Source organism: Nicotiana sylvestris, chromosome 11 (genome assembly GCF_000393655.2).
Source record: "Nicotiana sylvestris chromosome 11, ASM39365v2, whole genome shotgun sequence".
Lineage (NCBI taxonomy): Eukaryota > Viridiplantae > Streptophyta > Magnoliopsida > Solanales > Solanaceae > Nicotiana > Nicotiana sylvestris.
In genome coordinates this window covers 147,406,225-147,429,774 of record NC_091067.1, presented here as the reverse complement: position 1 = coordinate 147,429,774, position 23,550 = coordinate 147,406,225, and the positions used below count along the sequence as shown (strand labels likewise).

Below are 23,550 nucleotides of genomic sequence, written 5' to 3'. Positions count from 1 at the left end.
TGAGTAGCGAGAGAGGGTTGAAGCAGCTTTTACCCGATTAAGGTCGGGATCGATTTCCACAAGGAGCTAGAAGTTGGAGTCGGGTGTCTATCTAAAGTGGAGTTGTGTATGTGTTCCAAATTGCACTTCTTAACATCTTTGGGTTTTTGATTTAATTCTAATTATATAAAACTACAATGCTAAATTAAACTAAAGCAAGCTAAGATTAAATTATTGCGAGTTGTTCAAATGATTAAAAGACACTAGGGTAGTGACTTTCGCCTAAGTAGTCAATTGACGGATACTTGAGTCTAAGGCATGATTGACATATTTGGGGAGTATGATATAACCGTTGCACGATTTTACCCACTTTACACCTCTCGGTAGTTCGAGTCATTTTGCCCGAATTGACTTTCTCAAGACCAATTGGGTATGCAAATTTGCACAAAGAATCAAGGTTCAAGTAGGGTATTCCTATCTCTAGGTTTAACCCTTTAATTAGGACTATCAATCTCTTGAGTACGCCTCAATTCCTTGTTGGACCAATTTCAGAGACTTAGGCTCTCTTTCTCAAGAAGAGCCAAAGTCAACTAAACACAAATTAGTGTTTGCAACCACCAATTCAGCAATTAAACATGAAATTGTCCCAAATATCAAACACCCATAGTCAATCTAGCCGTAAAACACAAGACCCATCAATTACCCATACTAGGGTTGAGCCACAACCCTAGCTTATAGGTCTAGCTACTCATAATTGTAGTAGAAAACAAAGAAATAGATGAAGAAAAACTCATATTAATTAATTGCTAAGATAAATTAGAAGATTCAATGTTGAAATGAAGATAAAATTGCTCAAAATAGCTAAAACTATCGAAGTCACGAGCGCAGCTTAGTACAAAATCTATCTGATGACCTAAAAATGGGAAAATAAGCTATTTATACTAAGCTGAAAAATCTGGACAAAAAATACCCCTGCAGGGCTAGTGCGGACCTTACAAAATCACGTGCGGCCGCACTAGGGCTCTGAACTTGAAAATCCAACTCTCTGAACTCGGGCAATGCGGACCGCACAGAATCGAGTGCGGCCGCGGTGGCTTCTAGTGCGGTCTGCATGAAATGGAGCGCGGATCGCATTGGCTTAAATCTCTAAACTGACACTTCTCTGATCCTTGGTTCTGTGGACCGCACTAAATCGAGTGCGGCCGCAGTGACTCCAATGCGGACCGCATTAAATCTCATGCGGTCGCATTGCCTGTTGGCCTGGAAATCAACCTCTCTGAACCTCACTTGTGCGGACCGCACAGAATGGTGTGCGACCGCATTGGACCTATTTTGCCTGAGCTTTGTCCTGTCTTGGTACTTGTGCAAGTTTCACTCCTTTTTGAGCTGATCTTTGACATCTTGTTACTTTGTTGATCAAACCTGCAATCAAGCACAACTTGTGAGCTTTTTGGGACAATTTTGTACAAATTTCTAATCAAAACATAAGCAAGAAGGAATATAAAATGTATCAAAATCCCTAGTTATTAACTCCTCCAAACTTTAAGCTTTTGTTTGTCCTCAAGCAAACAAAATAAGACCCACCCCTTCAAACAAGAAAATTCAACTATCCTAAAGTGCCCTCATCTAGCATCAATTGGGACTAACAATTGTCCTCAATACAAATGAATTATTAATACCATTTACTCTTTGAAACACCATGGATTAAGTGCGACACAAGAGCATCAAGAGTTGACTCAACCATCAACGAACTCTTTCTATTACTTTGGTCATTGTGGAACCCAAACTCACACATCCTCAACTCTCCCTAAGCAAACCTCACCTTTAGAATAGTAGCACTCAGAATGAGGTTAATGTAAAATTACTCATCTCTCTAAAGGAAAAGTCACAAGTCCGGCTCTAAGTACCATATGTTTGCCCCTTATGTGAGTCACCACTAATGTAAGTTTCATTCAACTAGAGATCATATAGGGCTTTTGTGGAGACATAGTGAAGGCTTTTGGTTCCGAGTAGGCAATGTTTGGTCTAAGTAGGTTCCATCTTCCCTTAAGCATTTCTTTTGTTTCATTTTGGCACATATTCACTTGACTTTTTGAGTCTTTTCACTTCTTTCTAAGGGGTTAGACAGACACACTGTCACCCTTTCTCATACATTTCAAATCTTTTCTCCTTTCTCAACTTTCCACACCTTTTCCTCCTTTGCTTTTCTTGAATCCCTTTTTATTCTCTTACACATTGAACATTCTTTTGTCTTTTCGTTTTTCTTTCTTTTTCATTGCCTTTCCTTTTCTTCATTTTTTTGCATCTTTTTACCACTTTGTTGCAATCCTCGTCTCTCCCCCCCCCAAACTTATACTTTTGCCATGTGCTAAAGGGAAAATCGGGTGCTAATAGAGGGTATCTTTTAGAACGAGTAAAGGCTTGTATCATGATTATTGAAGGAAAAAGGTGTAAGGCTCAAAAAGGTTGACTAGGGATCTTATGTTCAAGCTATCATTTGGACCAAGGAGAGCCTATAATCATGTCTCAAGTTAAAATTCACTTAGGATTTCGCCTCAACAAACATTCAGGCAAGTTCTAGACCAATGGCTCGGGACTTGAACTTGCAATACGATTTCTCACCACACAAGCTATGGGATCACAAAAGACATAGAGTCGGGGGCCCACAACGACCTTAGATAAGATTGGAGCACACAATGGTCCCGAAAAATCACTTGATGATTATCGGTCAACACAAGAGTCTCAAGGTCACGACTTTCACCATCCTAAATACAACAATTTGTTTTTGACCATAAGATCAAAGGAAAATGTGCTAGGTCCAAGTGAAGTTTTGCTTGAGGTACCCTTACCACTAACTACTAAAAAGCAAAAAGAAAAACGGACTCAAACCCTTAAGAAGGTTGTCATACCATCCATCATTGGGAAGAGCCACCAGGTTCGCACAAACTCCACCTTTGGAAAGAACCGTGACATTAAGAAAACCAAAGGCTTATTGCAAACGGTCAGAACAAGAAGCTACGAACATAAATAAGAAGATAAGAAAGAAAAATTACGGAAAGTAAAATGAATATATACAAGAGGGGATTTAATCGAATATACAATAGATGAGATAAATATGTACAATGTAACATAACTTTATATATAGACCAAAAATAAAATAAAAGTACGAGAAATGTAACGAAATGTTAAAATTATATACAAAACAAAGATGAAAAATAAAGAAAGTATAAAAGCTATCAAATGTATACAATAATCCAAATCCATAAAAGTAGGGCCTACCCCCTCAAATGAAAGCTGGCATTGTCCCTAATGCCAATTAAACCAAATAAGCACAAAAAAGAAAAGGGGAAAAAGGATATAGAGACTCCCTATGGGCCGTCTGTCTGCATGGGCTCCTGAGTGGTCCCTGGGTCCTCAATATGCTCGGGAACCTCATACTGGTTCCCTATGGCATGCTGCTCTACTGCTGGGACCTAGGCCTGGACAGGATCCTGAGGTGCATCCTGTGGCTGACTGGAGGAGGTTTCCGGTGGGTCTGCCAATTGGATGACTGCATCGTCTGCTTGGGGAATCATCCTCTTCCTCTTGGGAGGCCTCTAAGATTGCTCAGGCTGGGGATGAGCTGCTGGTACCAGGTCCTGTAGCAATAAGTCCAAAGGTAAAATGATCTGCCTTCATCCTGTCAACCTCATCCATCAGCTCCTTTACGGACTCCTTAGAAGCCTGTGTCTTTCTCAACTTCTTGTGCTCCTTAACAAGCTCCTTGAGAGCCTTGTTGTGTGAATTAACATCTGTGAGCACTTTCTGGGTGTCAAGGATTTTCTTCTGGTTGGCCAGAATCTCCTTGAAGGCATCCTCGATAGACTGCGAGACCTGCGGAGGCGGAGGTGTCGACTGAGCTTCCACTGTAGTAGTGAGGATAGACAACTTGGATGAAGTTGTCTGCATCTAGTTGTTGATACTGAGAAGAGCCTGACTCAGTCAGTGTGCAGTCACTGGGTAGGCTCGGGAAGAGGGTATCTCAGGATCTGCTGAAGTGGATAGACCAGGAGGAACGTCTGCGGAGGTGGAGGCAGGCTGAGTAGGAGCCACTACCACAACTGGCTCTTCAGACTGGCCAATTGGAGTAGTAGTTGTTCCCTTGAAGTTCTTGCTCTTTGGGTTGTCATCACCCTGCATACTCTACCATGAGAACGGGGCCTTCGCCTATTCTTTTATATCAAATGGACTCTTTTCAACTTTGAGGTCCCTGAAGTACATGGTCAAGAAGCTGGGGAAGGGGTAGTTTTTGTCACCGTCACTGACTACCTGAGACATTACCTTCCTGACATTAATCGGGTACCCCTCCATGATCGATGCCACCAACATTGCCCGATAAAGAGGGATGGAGTTGTCATGAGTAGTGGGACCCAATCTGCTACATACAAATGTTTCCCACCCCTTGGCCTCGAAGTTCAAACTTCTTCTCAAAATCTTTACGCCCGCATTCAACCAATCGGGGATGGTACCTGGGATTGCCATATACTGTGCCAACCAGGGACGGACCTCCTCGCCCAATTCCATCTTTGCCATATATAGTGCCTCATCCTCCTCATCAAAGCCGAGGTAATCATTTATTGTTTTCCTGTCAAAAAACACCTTCAAATTGCACACCTTGGTCACTTTGGTGCCCTTCTTGATGTGGGCAACATTGGTGTAGAATTCCTTGACCAGGTGCTCGTTTGCATCCTCACAGTTGTTTAAGAAATACTTCCAGCCTACTCTCTCTCTAAACTGCCTTCTCACATTGGGGTTGTGAGGCAAAAGGTCTCTATCTACAAAACTTCTCTCCGGAATTAATTTCCTCATATGCCACCATTCTCTGAATTTATGGTAGGCCACCTCGCTCACAAAGCGGTCTTGCCACACTTTCGAGTTTCTAGTTCGTTCTACCCAGCCAACCTGGGGCTCACCCCCTTCTCCTGCTACCTCTTCTTCTCCTACTGCACTCTCTCCAGATAATGAAGTTGTGGGAAAGGTGGAGGATTCATCCCCACTGCCTTCAACTGAGCCCTTAGACGACCCAGAAGATACATTTACTGACGCTTGGGCAGCGAGGGAATGTGGAGGAGTGTCTCTTAGTCTGTTTCTCTCCGGCCAGTCAGGGATGTACTCTGGGATTGAGTCTGAAGATATATCCCAGGAGGGCTCGTATTCGCTCCCAGACTGGTCAATGGCCCTATCAACAGCTTTAATCATCTTCCTCATATTTTTAATATTTTGCTGGGCTTGAGGAGTCAGTGTTATTATTTTTTGTTTCCCTCCCCGGGAGGATTCTCCTATGTCTGGTTGTTTAGAACCCTTGCCTCTTTGTTTCACCATTGTCTGCAAACAACATACATTAGGCTTGCTAGTATCATGAAAAACAATTAAGATCAGAGTAGCAGAAAAGAAAAAGTTGCAGACAGTTGCAAAGGTGACACAGCGCGGACCGCACAAAATGGAGTGCGACCATACAGAGGTCGATGCGGACCGCACAAAATGTGTGTGACCGCAGTCCCCAAAGATCAGATTACAGACACTCATCAATGTGATCCGCACAAAATGCCATTGCAGATTGCACTAAGGCATCGCGGTCCGCACTGATTGCCCAGAAGCAACACTAACTTAGGGTTCAATGTATTTTGATTTTATGTTCAATTTTACACCTAAGAAAGGTTCCTATGTGTTTGCCTAGTGTTTCTAACTACCTAATTCTACTTTAATCAAGAAATTAACTAACCTAATTTTACCAAATTAAAAGAAGTACGGGATGAATAGAAGCGAAGCAAAAAAACAAAAATTAAGAGAAATTAACAAAAGTAAACAATTAAAAAGAAGTTAATGGTACCAGATGTGAGATGAACTGAAGGTAAACGAGTCCAAGCAGTTAATTACGAGCAAAAGGAAAGATGAACAGTGCTTTTATGAGTTCTGAGAGCAAAGGGTCGAAAAGTGTGAAAGGAGAACCTCAGGCCCTATTTATAGAGAAAGGACTTGGGGCCCAGCTTACTAACCCAATGCAGACCGCACAAAATGGACTGTGGTCCGCACCATACAGAATTTTTTTTAAGTTTGAGAAGGAAACCCACTGTGGTCAGCACAAAATGTCGTGCGGCCACAGTGGTCCACTGCGGACTGCACAAAATGTAATGCGGCCGCGGTGGCAAACTTTAGAGAGCTGGACTTTTCGTCCCTCATCAGTGCGGTCCGCACTAAATGTAGTGCGTCCGCATTGAAAACTTCAGAGACCTGAACACTTTTTGCACTATGTCATGCACTGCATCAACACAATCCTGTAGCATCTCACAACTAGTTAGTCCAAAAATAAATTCTATACTACAATAAAAATCAAATAAAAACAAGAAGAAAAACACATGGGTTGCCTCCCAAGAAGCGCTTGATTTAACGTTGCGGCATGACATAGGTTACCATCAAATCATTTGAGATGAAGATGTTCCACCACGTGGCTGTCATCGATTTTTCCCAAGTAGTGCTTGACCCTATGCCCATTCACTCTGAAAACTTCCCCATTTTTGTTCTTTAAATCAAGTGCACCAAACGGGGTCACGCACATCACTTCAAAAGGTCCACTCCATTTTAACTTAAGCTTTCCCGAAAACAAACGTAACCGAGAGTTGAACAAGAGAACCAAATCACCTACTTTGAACTCCTTGCTACGAGCATATTTATCATGAAGGTACTTCATCTTGTCCTTGTACAAGGACGAATTGGAGTAGGCATGGAATCTGAATTCATCAAGTTCATTGAGCTGCTCCATACGAAGATTGGCTGCAACATCCCATTCAAGATTTAGCTTCCTCAAAGCCCACATGGCCTTGTGCTCTAAATCGACCGGTAGATGGCAAGCTTTCCAAAACACCAACCGATACGAAGACATAACAATCAGAGTCTTGTAAGCAGTCCTATAAGCCCATAGAGCATTGTCACACCCTTTTTTTTTAAACTCACTAAACCCTCTTAAAATAATAAAAAGATTTAGTAAAAGCTTGAAAAAGGTTTTCAATTTGAAACGTGACAAAATTATGTGTTCAAAAGGATTAACTCAGAGTCACCACCTGACTTTGATTTCGGTGTGCCAGGTCACCGTTTTTTTAAATGATTTTTCCTTTTAAAACATTTCAAACTCTAAAATCAAGTCCGCACCAGAGCTTCGGGTAAGGGGGTTCATTTGACTCAGGAAGAAGGTGTTAGGCACTCCCCAAGTCCCGTGAAGGTCACGGTTGCGTACTCGATCTAGTCGGCTTTTAAAATATTCAATTGAGGTAGAAAACACAGAAAAAAGGAAAACACACAAGAGGCTCGAGGTCGTTCCCACCTAAATAAAAAGAAAAAGAGAAATGAAAATAAAATAAAATAAAATACTACAAGTTTCTACTTTTGGCCTCCATTTACATTCACTTCGGGGCATACCCCGGATAAAAATATATACAAATCATTCGAGACATTCCCCGGATAAATTTAACTAAGGGAACGACCTCTAATCTCAAAACTAACAGAAATCCTAAGGCTTGTCTACCCAAATGTGGTCGGCCTAAACATGCTCCTAGCGAACGGTATCATCAATAAAGAAAATAAAAGGAACTAAATGAAAGAACTAAGTAAAAGAACAATTCAACTCATGCTCATGTTTTGTTTCTAACTTTCATTTTTATTAGGCCGAACCCGATAACTAACGTATGGAGACAAATCAGTTGCTATTGGTCTTCGGCCTCTCCCCATTCCCCATAGCACAACAATCATAAAAATGTTGAACAAGCAAGGGAAAACGAAATCCAAATCACACAAGAAAAGAGCATATGAAATGACAGTGAAATAAAGGCATGGTGAATTAAAATATGATAAGAGCCATCTAAATCTAGCCAACCCGCCTCACCTTTTCACTTTTCTGTATTTTACTCCTGGACCTTCTAAGTTTCATGTGACATTAAAACCTTAAGACAACAACCTTCTATTGAAAACTAGCAGAAGATACTTCAAAATATTTTCTACAGGTGCATGTCTCGACACATTCCCAGGATGCAACGAGTAATCACCCTAGATTTTGGAAAATCACACAAAGACTTAAAAAAACTAATCACATGCAGAAGATATAGTGCTCACACCTTCAGGATGGATTAATTCATTTCAAACAAAGAAAAGGTTCAATAGTCGAGTGAACAGTAAAATAACTTTTCAAAAAACACACGGTCGCGCCATCTAATCATGAACAAACTCGACTGATGGTTCAAAGCATTTGACGGGATTGAAGAAACTTAGTTTAGATCTCACAATGACAATTAGACAGAGGACTAGCACGGCCAAACAACTAGATATGCTGTCAACAATGAAGTGAAATATCCAAGCAACATTATCATTTTGATGCTAAACAAATTCGACTAAACCGGTAATTGACACATGAATCGGTAACATGAATTAAGCACAGTGGACAAATAGTGATCATACAGCGATGCCGAGATCAATGAGATCATTTACACTCAAAGTCAACAACGTGAATAGGAGCCCTTGAAGGAGTTAACAAGCACGTAGTTCTCGAAACAGAGAGGTTACCCTCCAATGGAACTGAAGTTCGACACTAAACAACAAAGACGAACAGATTTAAGCAATAAACCAAAACGATAATAGAAGTGCTGCCAACATTAACTAGTCATTCCAACTTCCTTAATTCGAAATAAACCACCAAACCAACCATTAGTATGCCAAGAGATTAACTGAATTTTCTGAATAATGAAACTCGACGTGAATCCACGAGCAAACTAGCATACAAGAATGAGCGAAACAACAGATCGAACTTTCACTAAATCAACGCAACTAAACCAATTCAAATTAAGCCACAGTTTAACCAATCGAACTCTTATTGAGAATCAACTTCAAGCATCTCCAGCAGACAAGAATGCAAAGTCAAGCAGAAGATCAGAACATTACTCAATAGAAATAGGGTGCCTTGTGACAAAACAGAATATCAAGTCTCTTGCACCTACAAATCAGTATCAGGAATCACTCCCAAATTTAACCTCTATTGAAATATGACCAAAGATCTAGCCCTCCAAAAACGAATTCCCTACGGCTCTTATCATGTTTTAATAACACCAAATATAGAACAAAGAAAGGATCAGAGAGGAACCTGAAATTAGCTTCGATTAAATTCGATATCCAGAAAATGAGATGTGCCAATACAAAATCAAATGCCCAGAATACAGCTACGAATTCAGCAACAAGAACCGGAATCTGAAACCTCGAATCGGCAACTTAAGCGAATCAAACCTCCATTACACCTCGGATGCAATCCGTGGTTGAAAACCAAATGAAGCGCTAATATTATATATGTTTTTTTGTGTGTTTTCTGTTTCAAAAATCAAGAGAAGGACTAATAGAAAAACTCTAACGTCTTAAATTGAAAGTAGAAGATGAAACTTTCAAATCAGAACCGAAACCCTGGAACTTTTTTCTCCCCTTCTTTCTGTCCGAAAATCCCAAATATATAGGAAGCCTAGAAGCTTCTCCTTCCTTCCTCTCCAAGAAAACCGAAAAATCTCCACGAAATTCCAAGAATCCTCCAAACAAAAATCGGAAAATCTCTTCTATTGGTGAGATAAGAGAAATTGAGGGAGTAGATCGAGTGCAACTCAATCCTACGCACCCCATTTTTCCTATTTTCGCCTAAAAGAGGTAAATTCAAAGATGAAAAATAGGAAGAAAACGCGTAAAAATGACCATGAGGGGACCAGGAGGCGAGTTGGGTGAGTGGACTCGCCCGATTCCGGCGAGTTTGAGAAGCTGGCGCGGTAGAATCATTAGGGTGAGGGTGTGCGGCTGCTTGGGAGATGGGGATTAGGGTTAGGGGATTTAGGGTTATATTTGGGGTTAATGCTGCTCGGTGGGCCGGGCCTGAACCGGACCGGACCGGGCCCGCGGTCCTAACGGGCCTGGTGGGCCTGGTGGGCCGGTCCTGGGTGGGCCGGTCTTGGTGGGCCTCTGAGCCCGTCACGGGCTGGTCTCCATGGTTGAGCCCACGAGCCCGGGACCGTTTGGCCCGGGACCGGCAGGCGGGCCTGGGCCGGTCCTGGCGGGCCTGGCGGGCCCAACGGCTATTTTTCAAAAAAAAAAAAAAATCAAACGGCCATATTTAAAATCTAGCCGTTTGTGCTGAAAATATGACCGTTTTTTAAGTTAAAAAAATGGCCATTTGGCCCCAAACTTTATTTTAACCCCAAACTTTATATAATTACACTTTTCCCCATTTCTCAACTATAAATACCCCCTCATTCTTTCATTTTTATTCACCAATTCATCAATATCTCTCAATATCTCTCAATCTCTCTCAATCTCTCTACTACAATTACTTAATTTATTGTTGAAATTTCGTGAAAAATTGTGAAGTTGTTGAATTGAAGTTTTCAAGTGTTCAACGATTTTCAATTTTCAAGAAGTTGTTCGGCAATCCGGTAAACTCGTTTCAACTCTTACGTTTTTAGAATATATTTTTGTGTGGTTTAGTTTGCATAATTATAATTAATATGGCATTTACTTTGAAAAAAATGTTTGGTAAAGGAAAAGATAAAACCGGTGAAAGTAGTGGCCAACCAACTACCCTTCCCCCGGCTCCCCGACCTAGAAAAGATAAGCAAGTTGAAAGTAGTCGCCAACCTAGACGTCCTCCTCCTTCCGTAATTCTTGATAGTGATCACCCTTGTTTTCAATTTACCGATAGTGAATTTTATCATAATGTTGCACCAGGTGATAGATTAGATGATGAAATTATGAATGCTCTTTATCCTAATGAAACCATCTTAGAAAATAATGAGGAAAATGAGGATGATGATGAAACTCAAGCACCGGATTTAGATGATACACCTACTAGTCCTCTTAATAACCCAAGTGATGCACCGGTCGACCCACCTGTAGAAACTCCTACTTTTAATAGAGAACCTGCTAAACGCTTAGAAACATCATTAGTTTGGAATTTTTTTACTCAAGTAAGAGAAAAAAATAAGGCTAAGTGTAAAACTTGTGGGAAATTAATGTCGCATAAATATGTAGGAGACCGTAGCGGCACAGGTAGTTTGACTAGGCACATAAAAACACACCCTAGAGATAAGGCTAGATTTTTTCAAATGAAAGCGCATCTAGAGGGGACAAGTGTAGATTCTGCGATTAACCCTAGTACAGGTTCAAATCTAGTTCAACCAGGAATTAACACTGTCACTGGAGGTATTTTATATTACGATCCAAATAGAGATCGTGAAGAATTAGCAAAGATGATTACTGTTATGTGCTTACCTTATACTTTTGCTTCTAATCCTAATTGGGTTCATTATATTAGAAGAGTGTTTAATCCTACTTATAAAGGTTGGCCTCGCGCAACAGTTAAGAGTGATATTTATAAATTCAAACATGAATATGAACAATATTTGCGTTATTTATTTACTCATATACCTAATCGGATTTCTATTACTACTGATATTGGTAGAAGTGGTAATGATTGTGATTACCTAACTGTTACAAGTCATTGGATAGATGAAGAATGGATAATGCAAAAACGCATAATTGCATATAGAATAATTAATTCGCGTCACACAGGTAAATTTATAGCTAACACTGTTGCAGATATTTGTAGATATTTTTGCTTTAGCGATAAAATAATGGCAATTTCAATGGATAATGCTTCTAGTAACACCAGTGCTATAGGCATGCTTACAACAACACTAAATCCTGCATTTACTAATATTTTCCATGTTAGATGTATTTGTCATATTTATCATTTAATTGTCGGTGATGGTATGCGAATATTAAACATAGAAATTGAAAAGGTTAGAATGGCTCTTAATTGGCTTTTTTATTCAAACCGTAGAAGTAGACTTAGAGAGTATTTTAAAAAATGTGATGAATATGGCCTTAGAGAAAGAAAGGTTCCTAAACCTTGCCCGACTAGATGGAATTGTATGTACGAAAGTTTAGTAGTAGCATATGAATATAGAAACCCAATTAATGCAACGTTTAATTCTCGGGTAGGTGGTGAAGATGATGATGAAATGCTTACCACTCAAGATTGGACTAATGTTAAAATTCTTTTAGATTTTTTAGAACATTTTCAAATTGCAACAAATGCATTTTCTGGGCAATATTATCCTACTATTTCAAACTGTTTAGTTTATATTGCAGCACTATCTGATTTGTTTGTTGAATTTAGTGAGGGTGGGGATATTTATGAACTTGCTATAAATGAAATGAAACAAAAGTTTAAAAAATATTTTTTTCCTATCCCTCCTATTTATGGTCTTGCTGCAATGCTAAATCCTACAATGAAATTGGGAGGTCCTCATTTTTGGTATTCAAATATTTATAAGGCTTTAGATCTTTCAAATGAGGAAATTGCGACACTTGCAGATGCAAAAGCTTCAATTAAGATTAACGCTCAAACAGTTTATAATGCTTATCAACTTGCCTTAGAGCATGCTAGGCCAACTATTCCAACCCCTACTTCGTCTAGCTCACAATCCTCTAAAAGAGTTGCGGGCTTAAAAGCTCTTAAATCTTGGACGGAGTTCAGGGGGTCTCAAGGTGAAAATTATGATGAAACTTCACATCTAAATGAGCTTCAAGTTTATTTGTCTCAGGGACTTGAAAAGGAGAATCCAGACGGCTCTTTTGATCTTTTGGAATGGTGGAAGGCAAGGGAAAAACATTTTCCTGTTCTTGCAAGGATGGCTCGGGATATTTTATCAATTCAAGCTTCAACTGTTGCATCAGAGAGCGCTTTCAGTCAAGCAAGACTGCAAATAGGTGATCATAGAGCGTCTATGAGGGATAGCTTGGAAAAATCAGTATTGTTTAGAGATTGGATCCGCTCGGAAAGAAGAAACTTTGGAATTGCAGAAGCACAACCGGCGATAGATGAAGCTTATGAAGAAATGATAGCGGAACTTACGGAGGATTCGGCTTCGCCCGGAAGTGGTGATGAACAAGCTTCTTTTCCACCACCACCAACGCAACCTCCTCCGAACCTTGAAGGATTTATGAGATTTGTTAGAGATAATACATAGAATAATATGTAACTTGTATTTTGGCACATCTTCCTTAGTTTTTTTCCTTCTAATGGTGGTATTAGTACCTTGTTGTGCTCATTCCATTGGGGGAAGGATGACTAAGAAAGATATGTCATTTTTTGGTAATAAAATTTATTGCTTCTACCCATGAGCTTCTTTTCGCAATATTTCTTTGTCTATACTTAGAATTATTTATATGCTACAATATATACATAATATACAATATATATACTACAAGAAAATATATTTATAAGCTACAATATATACATAAGATACAATATATATACTACAAGAAAATATATAAGAGAATATATATACATAAGATACAATATAATATACTACAAGAAAATATATTATGCTACAATATATACATAATATACAATATATATACTACAAGAAAATATATTTATAAGCTACAATATATACATAAGATACAATATATATACTACAAGAAAATATATAAGAGAATATATATACATAAGATACAATATAATATACTACAAGAAAATATATTATGCTACAATATATACATAATATACAATATATATACTACAAGAAAATATATTTATAAGCTACAATATATACATAAGATACAATATATATACTACAAGAAAATATATAAGAGAATATATATACATAAGATACAATATAATATACTACAAGCAAATATATAAGAGAATATATATACATAAGATACAATATAATATACTACAAGCAAATATATTATGCTACAATATATACATAAGATACAATATATATACTACAAGAAAATATATAAGAGAATATATATACATAAGATACAATATAATATACTACAAGAAAATATATTATGCTACAATATATACATAATATACAATATATATACTACAAGAAAATATATAAGAGAATATATATACATAAGATACAATATATATACTACAAGAAAATATATAAGAGAATATATATACATAAGATACAATATAATATACTACAAGAAAATATATTATGCTACAATATATACATAATATACAATATATATACTACAAGAAAATATATTATTATGCGAATATATATACATAAGATACAATACATATACTAAAAGAAAATATATAAGAGAATATATATACATAAGATACAATATAATATACTTCAAGAAGTGATATTTATGCATGACAATTTAGTGTTTTACTATTGTTTTGTTATTTTCTTTTTCGTCAAGCACTTTAATAATTAGATATACATATATACTACATATTAATATAGCCATGATACTACAAGAAATTGTCTTAAAAAAAAAAAAAGCCCGCTAGGCCCGCGAAGCCCACGAGCCCGGCCCGTTAAGCACAGGACCATGTGGGCTTAGGCCCGTCACGGGCCGGTTCCACCCATTAGGCCCACGAAGACCGGGACCGCCAGGCCCGGGACCGCCAGAGCCCGGGACCACGAAGCCCGGGACCGCGAGGCCCGGCCCGTTAGGCCCACTAAGGCCCGGGCCCGGGACAAAATACAGCATTATTTGGGGTCTTATGGGTTTGGGGAAGTTAATATGGGTCTTTGGATGAAAGTGAATGGATGGTTGAGATTTAATGTAAAGTGGGGGGGTCAAGGGTTGAAAGCGGGTCAGGGGTATTGGGTTGGTCTGGGTTGTCCGATTTTGGGCTAAGGGGTGTTGGAATTGAGTGAAAAATCTGGATTGGGCCTTATGAATTCTTGTTGAACCAAAACAAAAACAAAAACAAAAATAAAAATTAAAATCCTACAAATATATTAATTAATCTTAGTTAATTAAATAAACTATTAAAACTATTTTTATTACTACACTTTTTTTTTAATATTTTCAAGCATTATATTAAAATAAAAGTAAGAAAGAGTAGATTAAAAGTCATGGTAAAGCTAAATTAATATCACTATAGAAGTGTTGATGATCTTATACTAAAATGAAAAATATAGTAAGATGAAAAATATTATAAATAAACTATCCTTGTGTTTTTGACTTTATATTCTAAAATTTAAAAATAAGAGTAGATTATAATCTAATTGGAATAACTCAAGTAAGTATATTAAAACACTAAAGATACCAAACTAACTTTAAAAGTGTGCGAGTCAAAAATTATGTGCTTACAAGCATTATCCAACTTCTTTGACCAATCGGTCCTATTTGCATTGACATATGCTTTTGATTTTCCTGTTGGAGACTTCAACTTGATCACTTGCTTGAGGATGATAGGGAGTTGTGATTGACACCATACTTTGAAAGCAGTGTCAAAAGCTCTATTGCAAAAATGAGACCCTCCATCACTTATGATTGCACGAGGAGTACCAAACCTTGTAAAAATGACTCTTCTTGAGAAATGCAACAATACTACGGACCTCATTGTTAGGCAAAGCCACGGCTTCAACCCACTTTGAAACATAGTCCACCGCCACAAGAATGTATGTGTTCCCACACAAGCTAACAAACGGGCTCGTAAAATCAATGCCACATACAACAAAAATATCAACCTCAAGGATGGTATTGAGAGGCATCTCACATTCTTCGAAATTCCACCCGCTCTTTGACATTCATCGCATCTCTTCACAAAATCACCCTCATCTTTGAGCAAAGTTGGCCAATAAAACCCACAACTAAGAACTTTGGAAACCGTCCTCGCCCCGCCATGATGGCCACCATAGGGAGAGGAATGATAAGCCTCCAAGATACCCAATTGCTCTTCCTCCGGGACACACCTTCTGATCACACCATCCGTGCAAATCTTGAACAAGTACGGCTCATCCCAATAGAAATCCAAACTATCCCGCTTGAGCTTCTTCCTTTGGTTAGAAGAGAGCTCACACGGGATTATACCAGTAACAAGGAAATTAGCAACATCGGCAAACCATGGCATATTATTCATCGACACCGAAAGGAGTTGTTCGTCGAAAAATGAATCATTGATCTCTAGGCCGTCACGAGGCCTCCCCTCTTCTTCCAAGCGGGACAAGTGGTCCGCCACTTGGTTCTCACTACCCTTTCGGTCCACAATCTCCAAATCAAACTCTTGAAGCAACAAGACCCATCGCATCAGTCTAGCTTTGGAATCCTTCTTCGTCATCAAGTACCGGAGTGCGGCATGGTCGGTAAGAATAATAACCTTAGCACCCATAAGATACGACCGGAATTTTCCATTGCGAACACAATAGCCAAAAGTTCTTTCTTGGTCACCGTGTAGTTCACTTGAGCATCATTCATTGTCTTGCTCACATAGTACACCGGAAGAAATATTTTGTTCACTCTTTGACCCAAAATCGCCCCAACCGCAACATCGCTCTCATCACACATGAGCTCAAAGGGCAAGCTCCAATTAGGTGCAGTAATGATAGGAGTGTGGTCAACTTATGCTTGAGAAGTTCAAAGGCTTGCATACATTTTTCATCAAACACGAACTTAGCATCATTTTCCAACAACTTGCGCAAGGGATTCACTACCTTCGAAAAGTCTTTGATAAATCTCCGGTAGAACCCCACATGCCCAAGAAAACTTCAAACTCCCTTGACAGATGTAGGGGAAGGGAGCCTTGAAATTACATCAATTTTTGCTTTGTCTACCTCAATACTATGCTTTGAAATTTTATGCCTAAGAACTATCCCCTCTTCCACCATAAAGTGGCATTTCTCCCAATTGAGAACAAGATTGGTTTATTCACAACGGGCCAAGAGCCTATCAAGATTTTTCAAGCAGTCATCAAATGAATCCCCCATAACACTAAAGTCATCCATGAACACCTCCAAAATGTCTTCCACCATATCGGTGAAAATGACCATCATACACTGCTGAAATGTAGCCGGTGCATTACACAACCCAAAAGGCATCCTAGAAAAGGCAAATGTGCCATATGGACAAGTGAATGTGGTTTTCTCCTGATCTTCCGGAGCAATCAAGATTTGGTTGTACCCAGAATACCCATCCAAGAAACAGTAGAAGGCATACCCAGCAAGTTGATCTAACATCTGATCAAGAAAAGGCAACGGAAAGTGATCCTTGCGGGTCACTTTATTCAACTTGCGGTAGTCCATGCATGCCCTCCAAACGGTGACGGTTCTTGTAGGAATCAACTTATTTTGTAAATTTGCAACCACGGTCATGCCACCCTTCTTCAGTACACATTGCACCGGTGAAGTCCACGAGCTATCAGAGATGGGGTACACAACCCCAACATCCAACCACTTGATCACCTCCTTTTTCACCACTTCTTGCATTGCCTTATTCAACCTCCATTAATGCTCCAAGGAGGGCTTTACATCATCTTCCAGAATAATCTTGTGCATATAGAATGCAGGGCTGATCCCCCGAATATCAGCTAAAGTCCATCCAATTGCCTTTTTCCTCTTTTGAAGTACCGCCAATGTGGCATCAACCTGCATGTTAGTAAGGCAAGAAGAAAGAATAACTGGAAAAGTAGAATTTGAGCCTAAGAACTCATACCTGAGGTGTGGAGGCAGTGGTTTCAACTCTAACACCGGAATCTCCCCAATTGAAGGTTTTGTTGGTGGAGTCTTTCTATTCTCAAGGTCCAAAGATAATTTCCTAGGCTCATAAGAGTAAGAGCCCATTCCATGTAAAGCATTCACGCACTCCACTCGGCTTGCATCCTCATTGACATCAAGATTCAATAATACAGCCTCCAATGGGTCCTCCACATTGATCATTGCACTGGTGTCATCAATTATCACTGCTGTAACGAGGTCCACAAAATAGCACACCTCGGTACTATTGGGCTGCTTCATTGATTGCACACATGAAAGACCACCTTTTCATCACCCACCCGGAAGGTGAGTTCCCATGCTTCCACATCAACTAAGGCCTTCCCCGTGGCAAAGAAAGGTCTTCCCAATATGATAAGAACTTTATAGTCTACCTCGCAGTCCAAGATTACAAAGTCAGCTGAAAAGATAAATTTTTCCACCCGAACAAGAACATCATCAATAATACCTACTGGTCTCTTCATTGATCTATCCGCCATTTGTAATCTCATGGAAGTCGGCCTAGGTTGCCTAGTACCCAAGGTTTTGAAAACTGAGTGAGACATCGAATTGATACTAGCACCTAAATCATATAGAGGTTTAGCAAAATCTGCACTTCCAATGGTGCAAGGAATGGTAAAAGCACCGGGATCTTTAAGCTTCGAGGCCATTGAATGCGCTATTGCACTAACTTGGTGAGTTATCTTTATAGTTTCACAATCTATAGACCGCTTCTTTGTTACCAAGTCTTTCATAAATTTAGCATAGCCCGACATTTGTTTAATGAACTTTTTAAACTTATTCTCATTTTTCTGCTTTGTGAGCCTTTGAGGATAAGGTGGAGGTGGCCTTGGCAAATGAGCCTTAGTTTTAGGCACAACCGACTCCGACATGTCTATTATGTGTTCCCTAGATGGGTTCACATCATTTTGAGTTTCCACCTCGACATCTTGAATATCAACCCTCAATTCTTCATTCACATTTCATCAATCACATTTTCAACCACCAAAGGAACTTCATCTTCTTGCAACGCAACATCATTATCCCCAATTTGCTTTTGTTTGGAGGCATGCACATTACCGCCTCTCCCACTTCTTGTTGTTACCGCCTCTCCCACTTCTTGTTGTTACCGCCATAACATAATTGTTCCCACCCTTCGGGTTCACTACCATATCACTTGGTAGAGCACCCTTAGGGCGAGTATTTAAAGACTATGAGATTTGGCCTAAGTGCACCTCCAAGTTTCTGATAAAGGTATTGTGGGAAGCCAACTGAGCATCCAAGTCTGCATTCTTCTTTATCATCTGTTCGAACATCATTTCAATTCTACCTATATAATTTCTAGAAGAACTAGGACCTTGAGATGGAAATAGGGGTGGATTGTTCGGGTGTTGGTACATTGGGGGCCTTTGAAAGCCTTGCCCCCGGTTTCCTTGGTTTCCATTGTTCCATCCACCTTGATTGTTATTAATACCCCAATTGTTGTTATTACCATTCCAATTTCCTTGGTTGTTTTGATTGTTGTTCTGATTGCCCCAATTGTTGTTTTGGTTGTTGTTCCCCCAATTACCATTGCCTTGTTGTTGATTGCCCCAATTGCCTTGGGGTCTCCATTGTTGTTGGTTGGAAGAATTGCCTCTTTAGCCTTGATAATTATTCACGTATTGCACCTCTTCACTTTGTTCATCATAACCATCATTTTGAAATCCACCATAATCATTGTCAAATTGCTCCGAATTCCCTTGGTTCTATTGACCTCTTTGTCTTCTTTTATTGACAAGCACGTTAACAACCTCCATGGCATTCACTTGGCGAGGATTTTGAACTTGTTGCAACTGTGCCTTTGCTAGTTGGTTTATTGTAGTTGTTAACTCAGCTATAGCCTGCCCATGATCATGTAATTCCTTGTGCAAATGAATAACCATGGGGTCACCCTGGGGCACATTGGCTCTACTTTGCCAAGCGAAAGAAGTGTCAGCCATCTCGTCAAGAATGTCATAAGCCTCATCATAAGACAGCTTCATGAAGTTGCCCCCAACAAGTTGGTTCACTATGCATTGGTTTGTGGTGTTAATACCCCGGTATAAAGTCTGTTGGATCATCGCCTCGGTCATATCATTGTTGGGGCATTCCTTCACCATTGTTCTATAACGCTCCCAAATCTCATGCAAAGGTTCCGTGGGCTCTTGCTTGAACGCCAAGATCTCATCTCTCAATGTAGCCATATGCCCCGGTGAGAAAAATTTTGCAATAAACTTATCTGCCAACTCATCCCAAGTAGTGATGGAATGGTTGGGAAGTCGCTCAAGCCAATCAAGTTTTTCCCTCTAAGTGAAAATGGGAAGAGTCTCAAACGGGGAGCATCCTCAGACACGTTACTTTGCTTACTCCCCCAACATGTATCCACGAATCCCTTGAGATGTTTGTAAGCATTTTGATCTGCAGTGCCCGTGAAATACCCACGCTGCTCTAGAAAAGTCAGCATCACTTTGAAAATTGCCCGCCCGGATTCGGGGTGGGACAATAGCACTTGCATAGCCTTGGTTCGGAAGAACTCTAGGAGCCACTCTTGGAGGTGGCGGAGGAGGGTTTGGAATATTGTCATTTGCATTAGCATTGGCCTGGCGGCCTCTGCGTTGTCCTTGAGGTACAAGAGGCACCTCATCATCTCTGACGTCATCTACCTCCTCCCCCATAATCACATTTTCAAGAGGGTCATTGGTGTTGTTTGCTGCCATTTGGTACCTGAAGTTGTGACACACACAAATTAATAACAAAGAAAGAAAGAAGAACAATACACAAAAGTAGTTAGATAGATAGCCAAAACCGTTAGCTACTCAGCAACGGCGCCAAAAAGGTGATCGAAGCCAACCCTGTACTACTATTGAGTAGCGAGAGAGGGTCAAAGAAGCTTTTACCCGATTAAGGTCGGGATCGATTTCCACAGGGAGCTAGAAGTTGGAGTGGGGTGTCTATCTAAATTGGAGTTGTGTATGTGTTCCAAATTGCACTTCTTAAATTTTTTGGGTTTTTGATTTACTTTAATTATATAAAACTACAATACTAAATTAAACTAAAGTAAGCTAAGATTAAACTATTGCGAGTTGTTCAAATGATTAAAAGGCACTAGGGTAGTGACTTTCGCCTAAGTAGTCAATTGACGGATACTTGAGTCTAAGGCATGATTGACATATTTGGGGAGTATGATATAACCGTTGCACTATTTTACCCACTCTACACCTCTCGGTAGTTCGAGTCATTTTGCCCGAATTGACTTTCTTAAGACCAATTGGGTATGCAAATTTGCACAAGCAATCAAGGTTCAAGTAGAGTATTACTATCTCTAGGTTTAACCTTTAATTGAGGCTATCAATCTCTTGTGTACGCCCCAATTCCTTGTTGGACCAATTTCAGAGACTTAGGCTCTCTTTCTCAAGAAGAGCCAAAGTCAACTAAATATAAATTTGTGTTTGCAACCACCAATTCAGCAATTAAACATGAAATTGGCCCAAATATCAAATACCCATAGTCAATCTAGCCCTAAAACACAAGACCCATCAATTACCCACACTAGGGTTGAGCCACAACCCTAGCTTATGGGTCTAGATACTCATAATTGAAGAAGAAAACAAAGAATAGATGAAGAAAAACTCATATTAATTAATTTCTAAGATAAACTAGAAGATTCAATGTTGAAATGAAGCTAAAATTGCTCAAAATAGCTTAAACTATCGAAGCCACGAGCGCAGCTTAGTACAAAATCTATTTGATGACCCAAAAATGGGAAAAGAAGTTATTTATACTAAGCTGGAAAATCTGGACAAAAATACCACTGCTGGGTTAGTGCGGACCACACAAAATCACGTGTGGCCGTACTAGGGCTCTGAACTTGAAAATCCAACTCTCTAAACTCAGGCAATGCGGACCGCATAGAATCGTGTGCGGCTGCGGTGGCTTCTAGTGCAGTCCGCATGAAATGGAGCGCGGATCGCATTGTCTTAAATCTCCAAACTGGCACTTCTCTGATCCTTGGTTCTGCGGACCATACTAAATCGAGTGCGTCCGCAGTGACTCTAATGCGGACCGCATTAAATCTCATGCGATCGCATTGCCTGTTGGCTTGGAAATCAACCTCTCTGAACCTCACTTGTGCGGACCACACAGAATGGTGTGCGGCCGCATTGGGCCTGTTTTGCCTGAGCTTTGTCTTATCTTGGTACTTGTGCAAGTTTCACTCATTTTTGATCTAATCTTTGACATCTTGTCACTTTATTGATTAAACCTGCAATCAAGCACAACTTGTGATCCTTTTGGGACTATTTTGTACAAATTTCTAATCAAAACATAAGCAAGAACGAGTATAAAATGTATCAAAATCCCTATTTATCAGTCGCCTGCTCGACTGGTTGGCCCCTCAACTGGACCTTTACTGCAGAAACCCTCTTGGACATCAACTGGCAGTCATGCCTATCAACAATGGCAACTGACTCCTCCTCGTATCCCAATCTCTCATCTAGCTGAATAGTGCTGAAGTCTAGCTCATAGGACAGGTCGGCGTGATACCTCCGAAGCATAGACACGTGAAAAACTGGATGAACTCCTGATAAGCTGGGAGGTAAAGCAAGCTCGTAAGCAACCTCTCCAACTCGCCTCAACACCTCAAATGGGCTAATAAACCTTGGGCTCAACTTGCCCTTCTTCACGAATCTCATAACATCCTTCATTGGCGAGACTTTCAAGAGAACCTTCTCGCCAATCATGAATAATACATCACGTGCCTTCTGATCTGTGTAACTCTTTTGTCTGGACTGTGTTGTGCGAAGCCTTTCCTGAATCATCTTTACCTTTTGCAAGGCATCTTTCACCAAGTCTGTACTGTATAACTTAGCCTCACCAGGCTCAGACCACCCAATAGGAGAACGATATCACCGACCATATAAAGCCTCAAATAGAGCCATCTCGATGCTGGACTGATAGCTGTTATTGTAAGCAAACTCTGGCAAAGATAAGAACTAATCCCAATGCCCTCCAAAGTCAATCACACATGCTCTAAGCATGTCCTCCAAAATCTGAACTGTCTGCTCCGACTGTCCATCGTTCTGAGGATGAAATGTTGTGCTGAGCTCCACACGGGTCCCCAACTCACTCTGAACGGCTTTCTAGAAATGGGAAGTGAACTGAGGGCCTCTATCTGATATGATGGAAATAGGCACACTGTGCAACCGGACTATCTCCCGAATGTAAATCTTAGCCAACCTCTCTGAAGTATAAGTAGTCACAACCGGAATAAAGTGTGCCGAGTTGGTCAACCTGTCCACAATGACCCATAGTGTATCAAACTTCCGTAAGGTCCGGGGCAACCCAACTACAAAGTCCATGGTAATGCGCTCCCACTTCCACTCAGGGATAGACATCTGCTGAAGTAGGCCACCTGGCCTCTAGTGTTCATACTTAACCTGCTGGCAATTCAAACACCTAGCCACATACTCCACTATGTCTTTCTTTATCCGCCGCCACCAATAATGCTGCCTCAAGTCACGATACATCTTCGTAGCACCCGGATGAATGGAATACCATGAATTGAGTGCCTCATATAGAATCTTCTCCCTCAGACCATCGACATTAGGAACACATAGGCGACCCTGGAGTCGCGGAACACCATCCTCGCCAATAGAAAACTCCTTAGAACTACCCTATAGCACCGTCTCTCTGAGAACTGCCAAATGTGGATCATCGAACTGTCGGGCCTTGATCTGCCCCAATAATGAAGACTGTACAACAACACACGCAAGGACTCGGGTGGGCTCTAAAATATCCAACCTCACAAGTCTGTTAGCCAAGGACTGAATGTCCAAGGGTAGTGGCCTCTCCTCTGCTGGAATGAATGCCAAGATACCCATACTCTATGCTTTCCTGCTTAAGGCATTCGCGAACACATTTGCCTTACCTGGATGATATAGAATGGTGATGTCATAATTCTTCAGTAACTCGAGACATCTACGCTGCC

General features: G+C 40.2%; 1 protein-coding gene across 1 annotated transcript; it reads right to left on the bottom strand.

Moving 5' to 3' along the window:
* Positions 1-17,803: 17,803 nt before the first annotated feature.
* On the bottom strand, positions 17,804-18,214 carry LOC138881813 (uncharacterized). Its single transcript, XM_070162091.1, has one exon. It carries the CDS (start codon positions 18,212-18,214, stop codon positions 17,804-17,806), a length of 411 nt encoding a protein of 136 aa, XP_070018192.1.
* Between the last annotated feature and the right edge of the window lie 5,336 nt (positions 18,215-23,550).